The 16053-nt window shown below is 40.2% G+C and overlaps 1 protein-coding gene across 1 annotated transcript in view; it reads right to left on the bottom strand.

Annotated features, from left to right (window-relative positions):
* Window positions 1-16053, bottom strand: part of LOC129188475 (voltage-dependent R-type calcium channel subunit alpha-1E) — a 131444-nt gene that overhangs the window by 40847 nt on the left and 74544 nt on the right. The window contains exons 8-20 of the mRNA XM_054789053.1: window positions 14003-14193; window positions 13559-13662; window positions 11795-11910; window positions 10657-10710; window positions 9709-9750; window positions 6842-6937; window positions 6532-6741; window positions 6349-6461; window positions 6163-6275; window positions 5959-6090; window positions 1879-1948; window positions 1440-1557; window positions 1147-1214 (exon numbers count right to left, since the gene is read on the bottom strand). Of these exons, the coding sequence (XP_054645028.1) occupies window positions 1147-1214; window positions 1440-1557; window positions 1879-1948; window positions 5959-6090; window positions 6163-6275; window positions 6349-6461; window positions 6532-6741; window positions 6842-6937; window positions 9709-9750; window positions 10657-10710; window positions 11795-11910; window positions 13559-13662; window positions 14003-14193 (1427 nt within the window). The remainder of the gene's footprint in view (window positions 1-1146; window positions 1215-1439; window positions 1558-1878; window positions 1949-5958; window positions 6091-6162; window positions 6276-6348; window positions 6462-6531; window positions 6742-6841; window positions 6938-9708; window positions 9751-10656; window positions 10711-11794; window positions 11911-13558; window positions 13663-14002; window positions 14194-16053) is intronic.

Raw genomic sequence — 16053 nt, 5'->3', positions numbered from 1 at the left:
TAACTGCTCTCTTGAATCTGTTTATTGTTTTGAAGTCTATCTGGTTCTTTAAGCGATAACCAGGGCAATCCCATTTATACAAAGTTCTGGGATGCTGTTTCAATCAAGTATTTGATGACCATGTCCTTCGACTCAACATCATTACACCTATCTGTCTCCACAAGCATTTCTTTCTGCAAGTCCATGTGGCTCTGGTGCTAACTGCCGTTACAACTGTACAATATCATCTTCAAGCACATGTTGCAAGTGGTTGAGTCGGCATCTTTTGAGGTGAAATACAAACAAACTTTCCGTCACGTTCTGTTAGTTATGTTCTGGGTTTCTGCTGTGTTTTGTTCTTATGTGCTTTTTTGTGTCGTGATTGGCTTCTGTGTCTTGCCCTGACCCTTGTGTTTCCTCCAATCAGCTCTCTCCTCCCTCCCGTGTCTAGTCCAGGTGTGTAAGTCCGTATGGTGGGAAGTATTTAGTTCCCAGGTTTCTATCTTGTCTTTGTCTGGTTGTCATGTGTCTTTTGTGGTGAGTCAGCTCCTAAAGCTTACAAGGATTACTGTGGACTTCACAAACAACAATGTTGTATTTTTGCATCCTTTGCTGCCAAGTCCTTTTCATTAAACCCTGTTTGAGCAACATTCCACTGTTGCCCTCATTGCTTCCCTGCACTTGAGTCCACCACGCCTTCCCCCTACATCCAGGCCGTGTCTGTTACGAGCATTTCGGCCTGAGATAGATGATCACGTCGTCTGAGTGGGTGAAAACATCAAGTGTCAAGACTGCTGATGTGGCTGTAACTATCCCTTATTTTTGCCTCATTTCAGTGCCGCTAAATTATTGGTAACTGTTAATTTTGCACAGAAATGAGGCACCAATATCTAATTAGTTTTTTGTGACGTCGTTCCCATCGCCATATATTACCATTACCGTTATCATTACTATTGCCACTTGTTGGTATGCATGAATACATCTCTTGAACATAAAAGGATCTTTTTCTTTTTGTTTTTTCTTTTTGTTATTATATTCAGATCAATACAGTTACCTGATCTGACTTGGCTACCGTAATTAAAAATGAGCATTGTTGTCTTGTCATTCTTGTTTTGGATCTCATTAGACTGTGCGGGTGTACTTAATGTTGGTGTTATCAACCTTTACCTTAGTGAGCTCTTGTGCATTAGCAAGGTTATCTACGGCAATGGCCAAGAAGACATTAAGCAGAGTGTCTGGTTACGTCTGAGTTAAGGACAAAATTGAAATTGTAGTCCCTAGTGATGTACTTTTCATACTTTCATTAAATAACACTGAACCCAACATTTTTGTATTAAAGATCAAACCAGAGAAATAGTATCTTTTAACAAAATTCTGGTAGCACACACAGATAAGAATATCTCATATCTGGATATGTGATGTTGGAGCCGCAAACTAGCCTGTAAAACAATAAAGGATACAGTTTCCAAACAAGGTGAGGACTATGAAGTATATTGAAGACCACATGCCAGTCTTGACTCCTCCCTGAGAACGAATGCCATTGTACATCACCTCATTCCAGTCCTCCCCAGTCAGGATCTGACAAACAAAAGCACCCATAAAGTCACAATGTTAGTGCATGTTATGGACATATTGACAAATACATACAGCACCTCAGAAAAGTGAGTTCATTCGATTCAGTTGAGTCATTTTTAGTGGATTGTAAATCTATACTGCAATACAAGCTGTAGACTGACTAATAAGTATAAAGTATATCCAAGTGTCACTTCTATAGTATTGTCTCTTGAGAAGATATTGTAGTAAAAATGGTTGTTAAATGTGAAAATTGCACTCACTTTGTGAGATACCGTATTCTCATATTCGCTCAGTAATGAGCTTTGATAACTTTGATTAGCAGACCTGAAAGACGGTCATGATGGCTGCAGGAAAGGTGTCAAAGTTTGTCGGTGTGTAGTCCTTAAAGATGAATCTGACAACAAAAACACTTATAATCACAGAAAGTCAGCAAATCATTATGTGGAATCAAATTACGGAACGGATTGAGCGAGGAACTAAAACAATGCACTAAAATGAGCGATTTCGAAAAACAGTACAAGCAGCTGAGCAGTTTACAAAGTAGTCACTCTTACACTGACTACTAACTTTTATTATTTTGTATTTTCTTTATTATTATTATTATTTATTTCATTTTTAGTCAGCTGGGATAGGTTCCAGCATATCCGCAACTTTAGTAAGGATAAGCGGCACTGAAGATGGATGGATAGAATTATTATTATTATTTTTTTTTAATGTTTTCCCTTGTGAGTAAATTGTCTGTACTCTGTACTCACTCATTATCCAACTATGTTTCTGTCAGTTATTAAAGGGGACCTATTATGCTTTTCCTGTTTTCTGATCTATAAATGTTGTTACAATGTTGTATTCTCGTGTTAAACGATGCCAACGCGTCAGATAATGAAGTTTGCGCATTTGGAAGTGAGTCTTAGAAGCAGTTTTGGACGGCTCTGCACGCTGTGTTTTACAGAGTTTTCTTAACATAGACGTCAATGCAACCCGGACTTCCTTATATTGGCATACCCAGCACCCGGCTCTGCTTTGATCTGTTCACGGTGTTAGCACATCGAGCAGCGGCTCCCAGGAAATGTTTGTTCGGGTGTGCCTAAAGAGACAAGCATCAGGCAGAAGTGGTTGGAGTTGCTGATTCCCGGCCAGCAAGAGAAAAATATGCTCATCTGTCAACGGCATTTCACATGGGACTGTTTTGTGAACAAGGGCCAATACGAAGCTGGACTATCCGCCAAAATGTCCGACACCTTTCTAACGTTACTAGGTCATAATGAAGAGTCAGAAGAGCAAGCTGTAAATAACAATTTATCAGTGTTCTAAGTGTGTTTATTTTGTGTCATTAATAGGCAGCTGTCCGGAAGTCCATGGGGAGCGCTTGGGAGTGTGACCAATCACAGCGGAGTGGGCTCAGCGGGAGGCGTACCTGCAGTTTTCAAAATTTCAGCCACTGCCATGAAAGACATTAGGAGTAGGTGTGTCACAAGATCTTGTCATGCTCTGTGCTTGTCGCTCTGCTGCTGCCTGTCTGTCGTCTTTTGCAGTGCATGGCTGGTCCTACGGAGGTAGAGTCTCCAGCGCACACCTGTTCCTAATCAACTATCACCATACTTAAGGCTGACGCCGGAGCTCCTCTGTTGCCAGATTGTCCTTTGCCTGCTCACATGTTTAGCCTGCCTTGTGCTTAAAACCTGTGTGTATACTTCCTGGTCGCCTCCTGCCTTGTACCACTGTGAGTAGGGTATTCCTCATTAGCGTAGTTTCCTGCCTGGTTTTTGGTAGCGCTCTCAGTTGTTAGTCACCGCTTGGGTTTCAGCAGTATTCTTTTGTTAGTATTTTTTATCCTGCCTGTGCAGCGCTTTTCGTTATTGTGTACTTGTTTTCCCTGCTATTATTTTTCTAGCAGTGTTTTTCGCTTACTTTTGTGGCCTTGGCCGTGTCTTTTTGGACCGTCTATTTTTGTATATTTATATGCATTGTTTGCATGTTCTTCCCGTGCGTGCGTGGGTTTTCTCCGGCTACTCCGGTTTCCTCCCACATCCAAAAACATGCATGTTAGGTTAATTGGAGACTCTAAATTGTCCATAGGTAAGAATGTGAGTGTGAATGGTTGTTTGTCTATATGTGCCCTGCGATTGGCTGGCGACCAGTCCAGGGTGTACCCCGCCTGTCGCCCAAAGTCAGCTGGGATAGGCTCCAGCATACCCCCGCGACCCTAAAGAGGAGAAGCGGTATAGAAAATGGATGGATGGATGGATGGATATATGCATTAAAACCTTTTTGCTCTTGTACCTGTGTCTCTCTGCATCATGGGTTCTGAACTCTAGCACGCCACCTTGTGACAGATCTTGCGAGATTTCTCATTCAGAAAAAAAAATGTCCCATAGGCACTAGGGCTGGGATGATAATGAATAAATTAATTAATTACAGAAAGAATGAAAAGAATTCAGTCATTTTGCCAGCCTCAATATACAGTGTTTAAAATACAGTTTTTAAACACTTCCTTAAGTTTAGAACAAATCAATTGGAGGCTAACCACTTAGCTCAGTAGATCGCTATATGCTATGAGCGACAGCAGTCTCTTGTGCCCCTGCGGTGATTCCGTAGCCTGCGCGTCAATGTTGCGCAATGTAGTGAAAACAAAGAATAACAGGAGTGCAAAGGTGACTATAGGGGTGTTATTTAATGTCTACAGGGCTCTAATAGTGGTAAAAAACGTATTTAGCAGGTCATAAACAGGTTTTCTTATTAATATTGAATCCTACGTCGCGGAAATTCACTTATCCGGTTGGGTCTGGAACCAATTAACCGTGAAGAGCAATGCAAGGTAACGTAGTATAAATTAAATGAGTAGATTGCAAAATACTGTAATATATTTTTTATATATTTTTTCATTGTACTTTTCTGAAAAGTAATGTAAAAATCTCTTCTCGTCTTGTTCTTGTAGACCCAAACTCGTGTATCGTCTCCTCTCATGGCACGCCTAATTAGGATTCCAGTGAAATATCAAAACATTAATGCGTTGTAATTTCACCTTTAAAACAATTACATCTGCAATATCGCACAGCGGAGTTAGGACAAAAGCTCAGTAAAAGATAATCAAATTAAATAAGACTATGTCCTTTTCTAAGGTTTTTTGTTCATGTTATTGTCATTACTTATCTGCCCTGTTGTTTGTTGACTCATTGTATCTTTACTCATTTTATTGCAGGTTACCTGGCTGTGACAATCTAATTTTGTTCCCCATATTGAGCAATCCATCACCTTTTTTTAATGACTATCTTGTCAGTATGTTTGAAGTGAGGTAGAAGGACCTGTGGTCAGACTTAGTGTGTGTTTTTTCTAATTAACTGCTTTTGTACTGCCTGTTTGGATTTTTTTTCTATTGCATATCTCTTTAGTTTTGTTTTTTTTATTTTCATGCTACCTGTATGGCTTACACTAACAGTAAATATGAGTGCCTGTGTGGATTATTATGTTTATTCCTGTCTGTGTGGCTTATTCATTTAGCCTGTGCTGTCTGTTTGGTGCATGGATTGTGTGTTGTCTGCGTGGCTTATTCCATCCATCCATTTTCTTCTGCTTATCTGAGTCCGGGTCGCGGTGGCAGCAGTGTCAGTGAGGAACCCCAGACTTCCCGATCCCCGGCCACCTCTTCCAGTTCCACCGGGAGGACACCAAGGCGTTCCCAGGCCAGCTGTGAGACATAATCCCTTAGTGTGTCCTACGTCTGCCCCGGGGCCTTCTCCTGGCTGGGCATGCCCGGAACACCTCACCAGGGAGACCTGCGGGAGGCATCCGGACTAGATGCCCGACACTGAACTGGCTTCTCTTGATGTGAAGGAGCAGCGGTTCTACTCTGAGCCCCTCCCGGATGACTGAGAGCGTCACCCTATCTCTTAGGGTGAGTCCAGCTACCCTACGGAGGAAACTCGTTTCGGCCGCTTGCATCCGCAATCTCGTTCTTTCGGTCATGACCCAAATCTCATGACCACAGGTGAGGATGGAAACATAGATTGACCGGTAAATTGAGAGCCTTCTCTTCACCACAACGTTCCGGTACAGCAACTGCATGACTGCAGACTTTTTTTCGAGGAGGCATTTTTGTGATGCAAATGTATTACTCTTTTGAACGCATATTGTTTTGAGTAGCCAAACTCTTTACTTAAGTGGCCCCAGCAACTAACCAGAACTACGTTCTTCCACACCGAAATCCGACCAGAAGTCCGCTCACGGGACAAAGTGGGGGGTAAGTCACCGGTGATGCACTACGCTGCTGATGGGGACGTCATACAACTTCATGTCAAAAAAATCCATCTATGTTTGCCTTGTTGTCAAGGTAAGTATGAATAAGTGATCACAAAGAGTTCCCAAGGACACTTCCTGTACAGACTCAAGGGGGTGTGATCATCATACCTGCCGCCAAAGAGCTGCATGCCCAGGAGAGCAAAGACAACAATGAAAAGGAAGAGGAGGAAGATGAGCGAGATGATGGACTTCATGGAATTCATCAGTGACACAACCAGGTTTCTCAGAGATGCCCAATACCTTCACAGAAGACAAAATAGTGAAAAGATGAGTCACGAGTAAAAGGTTTCTTCTTTTAAAAGTAGCACTAACTTGGTGATCTTGAAGATCCTCAGCAGACGAAGAGCGCGCAGGACACTGATGCCAAAAGAAGTGCCTGGCCTGAAGAAACCCCAAAGCACTTCAAAGATGCTGCCAACAATCACCTGGATAAGGACAGGAAATGTAAGTTAAATAGACTGTATATTCCAGCTGTAAAGAAGGAGACAGAGCACTCACGCTGCAGTCAAAGCAGTTGAATGAGGAGTGGAAGTACAGGCGTGGACCCAGGCTGTACATCTTCAGAAACATCTCCGTCAGGAACAGAGCGAGGAACAAGAACTCTGCATAGTCTGGAGCACAACAGGCTAGTATTAAAAACACATTACATAATCATTGAACGGTGATGGGAAAGTGACTCACACAGGAAGTTGGACAACCAGTGGGGCTGATTGTGATGAACAATGGACACACAGAGTGTGTTGAGAGCCACCAAGCCCAGCACTGTCCAGTAGAAGGTGTGTGTCTTCACCACACGGCGGATAGAGATACGCAGCAGCCGCTCCTTGCGCCGGAAATAAGCAGCAGGACCTCGCCGGGTGCTTCTGATGCTCCCTCTCGCAATGGGGAGGCCTTGAAGGAGACGAGAGAGAAAGAACCAGCGGTGTTCTGCTATTCAGAAAGATGGGGAGGCATGCGGTGTCATGGTCACCTCACAAAAACTTCCACTCACCCACTGAGGAAATGTCACCATATTGTTCCTCCCCCGGTGGACCACGATGGGCCGTATCCATGCCTCTCCTCTTTATGGTGGTGGCTCTCTTCAGCACTTCATACAGAGCAGGTTCAACAGGAAAAAAAAATGTTTAGTCACTGGGTTTTTGGCTTGAATGCACTCAGTTGAATCTTTAGTTACAGTAAATGGACGCTGCCATTGTGATTGGATAACAACCAGTTGTCACTGTGCATTCATGGCAGTAGATGGTGCGTTTGTCTAATATTCACTCCATATTTAATAAAGAGCAATGTCTCCATTGTCAAATTCAGTTTGTTTCAATAAATGACATAAATTGGAGGGGACAGTTATGAATTATCACCAGGAAATCTGCCTAGCAACAAGTGGCCACGCAAATAAATTATTAGACCAGGTGCCAACCTACATGCTTATGCCCCACCCTTTTTTTCCATATGCACTAGCTAATTTATAAGTCATTGCTTATACAGTACAAAACAGCCTATTCTCACAAGAATGTACATTTATTAAAAATTAAAAAAACAGCTAAAACATATTCAAATTGAAATAACTTTTGTAGATACAAATGAGTAAAAATGATCAGTTTTCATAAAATAACTACAAAACTCACTCTATACTAACTCTAAACTAAACTAAACTAACTCTATACTACTCATTTAAAATATGCTAAATAATGGATCTAATTATAGAATTATGTATTACCCATGAATAAATAAATAAGAAAAATAAAAAATGCACCATTTCATTATATATATTTTAAATGTTCTTTGAAGTATTTTGCCTCCAAACTCTCAACGCAAACTTTCTTTTTTGGTCCCTTTTTTATTTTAACCTCCACCAAGCACAAATAATAAATATTGTTTTCATTGCTGCTTGTTAATGGTGGGCTATTAGCGGGACAGATAACCCGGTCTTTTGTGCGTGTGGCTTCACAATAAAGTCCAATGCTTTACTTTTACTTGTTCAGAAACTGCTGCATAATGCAGTGGCTGGACCAAAGCGACAGCACTGGTTCATTTTTGCAACTTTTGTTCAATTTAGACAGGGGTGTATAAATTAGTATTCATATCTATTATAAAGATTTGATTTTTTGCAACTCCTGCGAGAACATTTTATCAAAGTCATATGACAAGCGTGTCACATGATCAACCATCTTTCCAAGCACTTTCATGCACAACAAGGCGGTATGCACAAAGGATGCAACGATACACTGTGAAATACCGGACTGCTTGGTCCGCCTTGCACGGGACAATCCTCCCTTATGGACTGCGGGCTTGCAATATATTTTGCACTGCTTGTGTGTGTGCCTGTCCAGGCTGGCGAAAAGCCCTCCCCGTGACATTATGTCCCATTTCCCACACTGCACGGGGACAGTCTGCCCATAAGCGGATGAAAGGGTGAGGCATTCAGCGACAGAGTATATATCAGAGAGATTTGGCAGTATGGTGCTCACCGGGCCCCCTGCCTCCTGGCTCTGACGTCGAGTGTAAATGTTTCTGAACACTTGATGAGTGCATAAGATGAACACAGCGTGTTGTCGTTGTTCAGTAGTGATGAGAACGGTTCTGCACGCTGCAACTATGAATTTTGCGCTTCAGGTAAGGAACTTTCATAAAAATAAAGTAATCATCACCCTGTTCAAACTCTTACTGTTGTACATGCATCGTCCTTGAAAAAAATCCACTGTAAATCAGGGGCTTCCAAAGTGCGGCCCAAGGGTCATTTTCGGCCCACAGCTTGTTCTTTATTGGCCCGCGGCTTATTCTAAAAATGAAAGTTGTTTTTAATGAACTATATTACTAAATATTACACTAGTTTGCTTTGTCACCTGTAACATATATATCCTGACCTACATGGATTGGTTTTCAAATCTTTAATATGCACATCCTTCTTTTTTTCTGGATGCTATGTCAAAATTTTTATTTTTTATTTATTGGAGAATTACCTGCCAGCAGATTGAAATTACATTTTCATGCTTCATGTTAAAAATAATTTAATAATAATAAATGATAAACAAGAACATTTTGGGAGAAAAAAATTCATGCAAAAAAATGACTGAAACCTGACCATAACCACAGCCCAAATACCGCGATGTGGACCGTGTGTGTTACCTGTACCGTTGCACCCCTCGTATGCACGTGTATTATCGGAAGATGCAAATCAACCACAAAGACAATGCGACAAAGTTCATACACATAAAAAGCTAATGTCAGTCAAGTCTTAGCTGCAAGGCAAAGTTAAGCAGTTGAATGAGACAAAACAGCAGTCCTTTAATGTTCAGTTAATGATCCAAAGAGTTAAATGCGACTTTATGATCGGCCATGGCAAACCATGCTCTGAGGCGGCTTTGGCGGACCATGCACTTGTTTGGAGTCGCATTAATTTTCAGTACTCGACGTGCATTGCACACATGCCGCAGTGAGCGTGATGAGTATGATTTGACCTTTCAGCAGTGCTGGATGTGGTTATGATCACCTTTCATCCTGCCCTGAGATGAAAACCAACCCTCCACCACTGCTGAATCTACTTGCACTCAATATTTGTTTGGAGACTTTCTTTTTAATAGGCCCCTAATCAAACACACACACACTGTTTGCTAAAAACACACACAGCATATCCAAGCACTTGTACTGAATATTTTTCAGACTGGCGGTTGTCAAGGCAACAGCAGAGCCCCACCTATTTTTTTAATTAAAAGCATTTATTCCCATCACAGCCGCTAACCCCAATATAATTTGACTTCACTTGAAATTTGCAGCAGTCTGTACCATGGAGTGGCATGTGTTTGGTGAATGGTGTGGTGACGCTGAAGAGGCAGAGAGCAGAGATGAGAGAAGGGTTCTCACCATAGGCACCGCCTGTACTCCACTCAGGGAGCCTTCTGAGAGCTGCCAATCAATCAACATTTAATAAAAGTCCTGCTGCGTCAGTGAGGAGGAAAGGTCAAAGTCATGAGGAAGAAGGGGCAGAGTCGGCATTTGGCTTACTATGGGGAATCACGCCACTATGAACCATATCAAAGCTAACGTCGTGCCACAGAGTCTTATCTTTATGCGCCTTAAGGATTTTATATTACCACAGAACAACGATTCATATGATAAACGTAAGTGTTAAATAAACTTGTGAGCCTCTATTTTGACATTCACATGGGGGGGAGGCTGACATATGATATATTTTTTATGGGAAGTTATGATTGAGCACTATGAATTCTGCCTAGCAACAAGTGCAACATATGACTTTGCAGTTATAGATCCACTCAGCAGTTATGTTGATCTACATCAGTGGTTCTCAATTATTTTCTGTCATTTGAAATACTATTGAGAAACTGATAATGTTTATTTATTCATCTGTACTGTACAGACAGACCTCGAAACTGAAACCAGCGAAATGCAACAAAATGAAGAGCAGTGAAGCATACAAGCATGTTTAAAAGTCAAATTGCAAATTTATACCAAAAAAATCACATCAGACAGTTTTCCTGGTATGTAGCCTAAGTGGTTGGTGTCCCAACATTTTTTATAATGTAAAATGTAAAACATCACTGGGTGATGTTTGCAAGTGTACCACACCAACTAATTCAATTTGACAAAACTCGCATGTGCTCATAATTCTTGACAAGACACACAGAACAATAACATATAAAGTCACATACTCCTGAGTATTTTACATAGCACTTTTACGTTATATGTACCCCTGAGCATGAAGCATTTTAAAGCACAGTAAGCAAAATTCCAAAATACCGTCATAAACTAAAAGAAAAAACCAAGACAGGCAAAAAAAAAAGGCTGACTTACCATCAAGGGCAGAGGGTCCAGGATTCTTATTCTCCTCTGCAAGCATCACCTCCTCTGGAAAGCAACAAGTTCAAACCATGCATAAGTAGCTGATATGTTTGTTTCCAAAATCAAATAAATCAAATCAAACTATTTATTTTACAGCCACCAATATTAAAAAGTCATTTCATTTAACATCCATTCATTTTAAAAGGCGTATAATGACAGTCTGCCCACGTTGGTCGGAGGGACTTAACAGGAACACAAGCTACAGTACGGCAGAAAAATACAGGTAATGAAAACCCGGACTACAGTCGTCACTCGCTACATCGCGGTTCAAACATTGCACCCTCACTGTATCGCGTTTTTAAACAAATTAACTATTTAATACATGATTGCTGTTTTGTGGTTGAATATGGTCTATTATTAGTAAAAAAAGAAGCATATTTACACACAGTGGCAGTAGAGTATTATTCTACAGTACACTGGTCTGTATGTGTCAGTAACGTTACATTGATGAGATCATAGCCACCAGGAAGTACACGGTCCATGCCAACATATGAGTCTTATCTTATTCATGTCTAAGGTGACTTATTTTTTGTATTGTTACAGTATGTCTACTATTATGTGAAGTTGACTACACGGGTGTTATTTCATGTCTACAGGGCTCTAATAATGGTAAAGCCCACATTTAGAAGGTCATAAACAGGGTGTCTATGCTCTATGCTCTCTATACTACCAAAATATTCTATTTATTTATATTGAATCCTACTTCCCGGGAATTAACAAAGGACAAATGTATTTTACAATCCTGGGAGGAGACTTTGAATTGTCCAAAAACTCAAAGTGTACCGCAAAAGGAGTGGAACACATTTGTTTTCAGAAACATTGTTAATCTGAATGTTAAGCATGAATGTCCTTGCTGGGAGGAACACGTACATGCTTGCAACGTTGGGATTGGTTTTACAGGAGCCGAACAATGAAATCACAGTATTAACAGATATCAGAAATAGCGGGCAGAGGAGTTTGTTGACTCAGTTTATTTGAAAGAAGCCATTTTTTTTAATGTTTTATGAATTATGTGTTTTGTTCATTTTTAACACAGTTTAATAGTCAGAAGAATAACTCCTTTATCTGAGATGAGACAGAGTGACAGCACCTGCCCTGTCGATCCACGCCCGGTAACCGTTGAGCTCTCGCTCAATCTGCTGCTGGCGTCTCAATTTCATGAAAGCCCTGCGGTTTTCTACCCTCTCCCTCTCTTTGGCAAACTCCCTGCACGGGCAAAGAACAAAATGGATGTTATTTTTTATTTTTTGACAAAAGAAAGGCTGCTTTTCTCAAAAGTATTTGGAAGAGACAAGAATGGTACGAAAGTTTGGTCCTGCAGTGAAGTCAAACAAAATACACAAGTGCTTGCTCTATTACCACCTTGATGCATGTTCAAGATATGGACTAAAAGCTATGTTTATCACTACGGTTATCGTGTCATGGCAGCAGAGCTTGAGGCTTTTCCAGATGACTTAGAGTGAAAGCCTGACTGTACAGTGAAATGATCACCAGCGCAATTGTGACTAGTGAGCCCATGACAGCTGCATCAATGTCAGCTGTTAATGAACCACTATACAACCTCTGATAAGCCTATTTTTTTCAGCAAGGGCCACATATTGAGAAATTAGAGGACACGTGGATATGCAAAGAAGTTATATATTTCAAGAAAATAAAGCATCTCAGCTTTGTGATACAGGTAAAAAAGCCTCTTATTAGTATCAACTTAGGTCTTTGCTCATTTTTGCCCATTTTTGTTGTATTTTTTTTATATTTTCCAAATATTTAAACTTGTAATGCTGTATTATGACTTTATTCTCATAATATTTTGACTTTATTCCAATATTATAACTTTTCCTCAAAAATCACAGCTTTGTTTGTTTGTTTCTCATTTTACGACTTTAAACATTTTTTTCATTAATATTTCAACATCTATGCTGCTAAAATGAGGAACTGATTTTCCTCATAATAATACGAGTTTATTCTTGTAAAACTGCAACTTTTTTCTCGTTTTAATGCGACTTTTTTGTCTAAATATTTTTACTTTATTCTTACAAACTTACTGATGATTTTTCCATTATTGTTTTTGTTGTTTTTTTTTTAACTCTTCTTGTTAAATTAAAAAAATAATTAAATAAGTATTATACATAATAAACACATTAATAATTAAATATTTTAACTTTTTTCTTGTTAATTTTTTCCCCATAATATCATGACTTTATTCCCTCAATATTAATAACTTATTCCACAACCTAATTTTACAAAAATTTAAATGTTATTTTGTTTTCTTTTTTTCTTATATTACAACTTTTTTTTTAAGAAGTCTTCTAATATTCCAACTTTATGCTACTAAAATTGCTATTTTTTCTATTGTTATCCTCGTAACGCGAGACACCTCCCTGGGGTGGTGTTCAGAGCACGTCCAACCGGTAGGAGGCCTCGGGGAAGACCCAGGACACGTTGGAGAGACTATGTCTCTCAACTGGCCTGGGAATGCCTCGGGATCCGCCGGGAGGAGCTGGACGAAGTAGCTGGGGAGAGGGAAGTCTGGGCTTCCCTGCTTAGGCTGCTGCCCCCGTGACCCGACCTCGGATAAGCGGGTGGATGGATGGATGGATGGATGGATGGATCGTCTCATAAAATCACAACTTTTTCTTTTTTAGATTACAATTTTTTTATGTTCATATTTAGATTTTCTACTTGTAAACTTACTGCTGATTTTTCCTTTTTTCTTTTCAATTTGTTTTTTTTAGGTTTTTAAAATATTTACAATGTGCCGCGGAGCAATCAAAAAACAGCTGCGGTTCGCAAATGGCCCCCAGGCCGCACTTTGGACACCCCTACATTAGAACAACGACTGCAAAAGTGGGCCTACCCAGAGAGGACTCCCAGCACCAGGTTCAGGACAAAGAAGGAGCCAATGATGATGAGCGGGATGAAGTAGAGCCAGTTCCAACTGGGACCCAAGGCATCATCGGTCTTAACACAAATCAAACAGGGTTTTTGGATTTAGAAGGCTGCATTTGATTGCACAGCATTGTTACAGCCATCGACAGTCAAATGTTGCACCGAACTGCAGGAGGTGTTAAGTCAGGGAGGGTATAAAAATGTCAAGCTGAGTTGACATAACACTCAGTTTCATCTCTGTCTACATCTAAGACAGACTGAGAGAGAGAGAGAGAGAGAGAGAGAGAGAGAGAGAGAGAGAGAGAGAGAGGGGTGCTGGGCTCGCACACACCCACTCAGCCAAAATCACTTACAGCATCAAGAGGAAACATAACTTAAGACAAACGCCAGCAATATATGTAGTGACACTTACATTGTAGAGCACAGTGGTCCATCCCTCCATGGTGATGCACTGGAAGACAGTGAGAACAGCAAAAAGGATGTTGTCAAACTGAGTGATGCCATCATTCGGGCCGATCCATGTGTCGCTGCAGGTGTATTTGGACGGGCACCGACGCATGCCACACGGAAACTCAAGCTCTGAGGGGTCCACGGTCTCATTTTCTGGAAAGAACGATGCAAAACTAAGTGTGGTTCACAGCAATGCACATAACATCAGGGCAAACTTTATAATACAGAGTGTTGTATAAACATTAAGAACACCTAGTTTACTGCATAAGTGACAAATTGAATCATATTTTGCAAAATTGCCAATACTGGTTATCAATGGAGGAGAGTCAAGCATTCATGCTGTGGTGTATCAACCATACTGTATACTTCTACTGTATCTGCATAGTTCCTCTGCTCCAAACTCAAAGAAGACAATTCATTTGAGAAAAGCGAGTGAGCTACTATTTTTTCCAATCTCAAACTCTTTTTGGTTCGTAAATATTGGACAAGAAATTCGTCTGCAAGAGGATCAAAGAAAAAAAATCATGGACAAAAAATCATTGAAAAATCAATACAGGCCAATTGCCTTGTGTTATTCGTTTTTTGTAAATGAAAAAAAACATTTAAATTGAATGAATTGAAATTAATATAAATCATAAACATAAACATAAATGGTTGCATTACTCAAATTTTTACAATAGCGACCTGAATCAAAGACAGTATTTTCATTAAAAAATGGACCAGTCGACTTATTTTCTAGAGATTTAAATAAAACATCGGAAGCGGTGTCTGTCTGCTCCTCTCCTCCCTTTGTGTGTGCCAGAGTGCTCCACGGGCAACTGGGATTTTAAAAAGTAGATTTTAGAAGCTTTTTGTGAAATCTGAGCTGCTAGAAATAGCACAATATAAAAATAACCAATGTATATAAAGTATCCTACATTTGCAACATTTCAGACTAATGTGCATGTTTAAAATGTCGTTCTACATGATGTGGAAGAACCATGAGGTTGGTGTGTTTTTAAGTGAACCCTGATGTAATTCTTATGCCACTCCTAACTCTTGTCTGACAGTCAGACATGATAACTACAAGATTTCCGCGTGATCTTCTGAATTTCTTCTGAATTTCTTTTGTCACAACTTCAGGAAGTCCATGTATGGCAACTTGCCGGCTGTCCAGCAGTAGCCGCCGCTCAACGGCAACTCTCCACACTTTACACTAAGTTGTTGTTTTTAGTAAGTTCGTTCATATTGTTGTCACTTTATACGGAAAATACCAGCCAGAAGGTGTTTTTCTGTACTGTACTGTACCAAATTCTGTACATTTCCACGGGCTTCCCAAGGACTCCTGGAGGAGAAGAACGCAGGTTTGCCTTGTACACAACCTTGAGATTTAGTATTGATTGGGCCTTTTATTAAAATAAACTTACTATAGTGCCCCTTTAACCCAATATTTGAGTTGCATTATGTAGTAAGTCACAAAAGCGTTCTAGTCATGTCTTACTTTTTTTTTTTTTTGCTGTGATCCAATTTATTTGATTAAAAACCCAGCTTCAGCTTTTCTATTTGTTCTGCTTATTGTAGCACACCACATTGTTGCTTTTAATTACAAAGCCACCACAGCTGGTCTGGTTTGATCCAATCTCTGGTGTGTGCAGGCGCATGCATGACAACGGAGATACATCCTCAAGCCCTGCGCAAATATCTGCACCAAACGTTCATAACGCACACAGTTACGCCATCAAGAAAGAGCACAGTCATGCCTCTTTGCCTGTGCTGTTTATTGCTAGGAATTTTTTAAATTACTTCATTTTTTCCAGACGTATGCAATATTCATGAATTCTCCCACAACAAATTGCTCCCTTTTGTGTCATTCATTCCATCAGGTTGAGAAATAAGAATAGTCATAGTTTCTTTCTTTTTTCTTCTTCTCCAGTGTGGTTTAATGTAGTGCTTGGCAGGGATATCTGGATGCCACTGCTGGCTTCCCTTTAAAATGTATGCCGCATGATTTATTACATATTTTTTTGTATCTAA

Source organism: Dunckerocampus dactyliophorus, chromosome 10 (genome assembly GCF_027744805.1).
Source record: "Dunckerocampus dactyliophorus isolate RoL2022-P2 chromosome 10, RoL_Ddac_1.1, whole genome shotgun sequence".
NCBI lineage: Eukaryota > Metazoa > Chordata > Actinopteri > Syngnathiformes > Syngnathidae > Dunckerocampus > Dunckerocampus dactyliophorus.
This window is presented reverse-complemented; position numbering and strand designations above follow the sequence as displayed.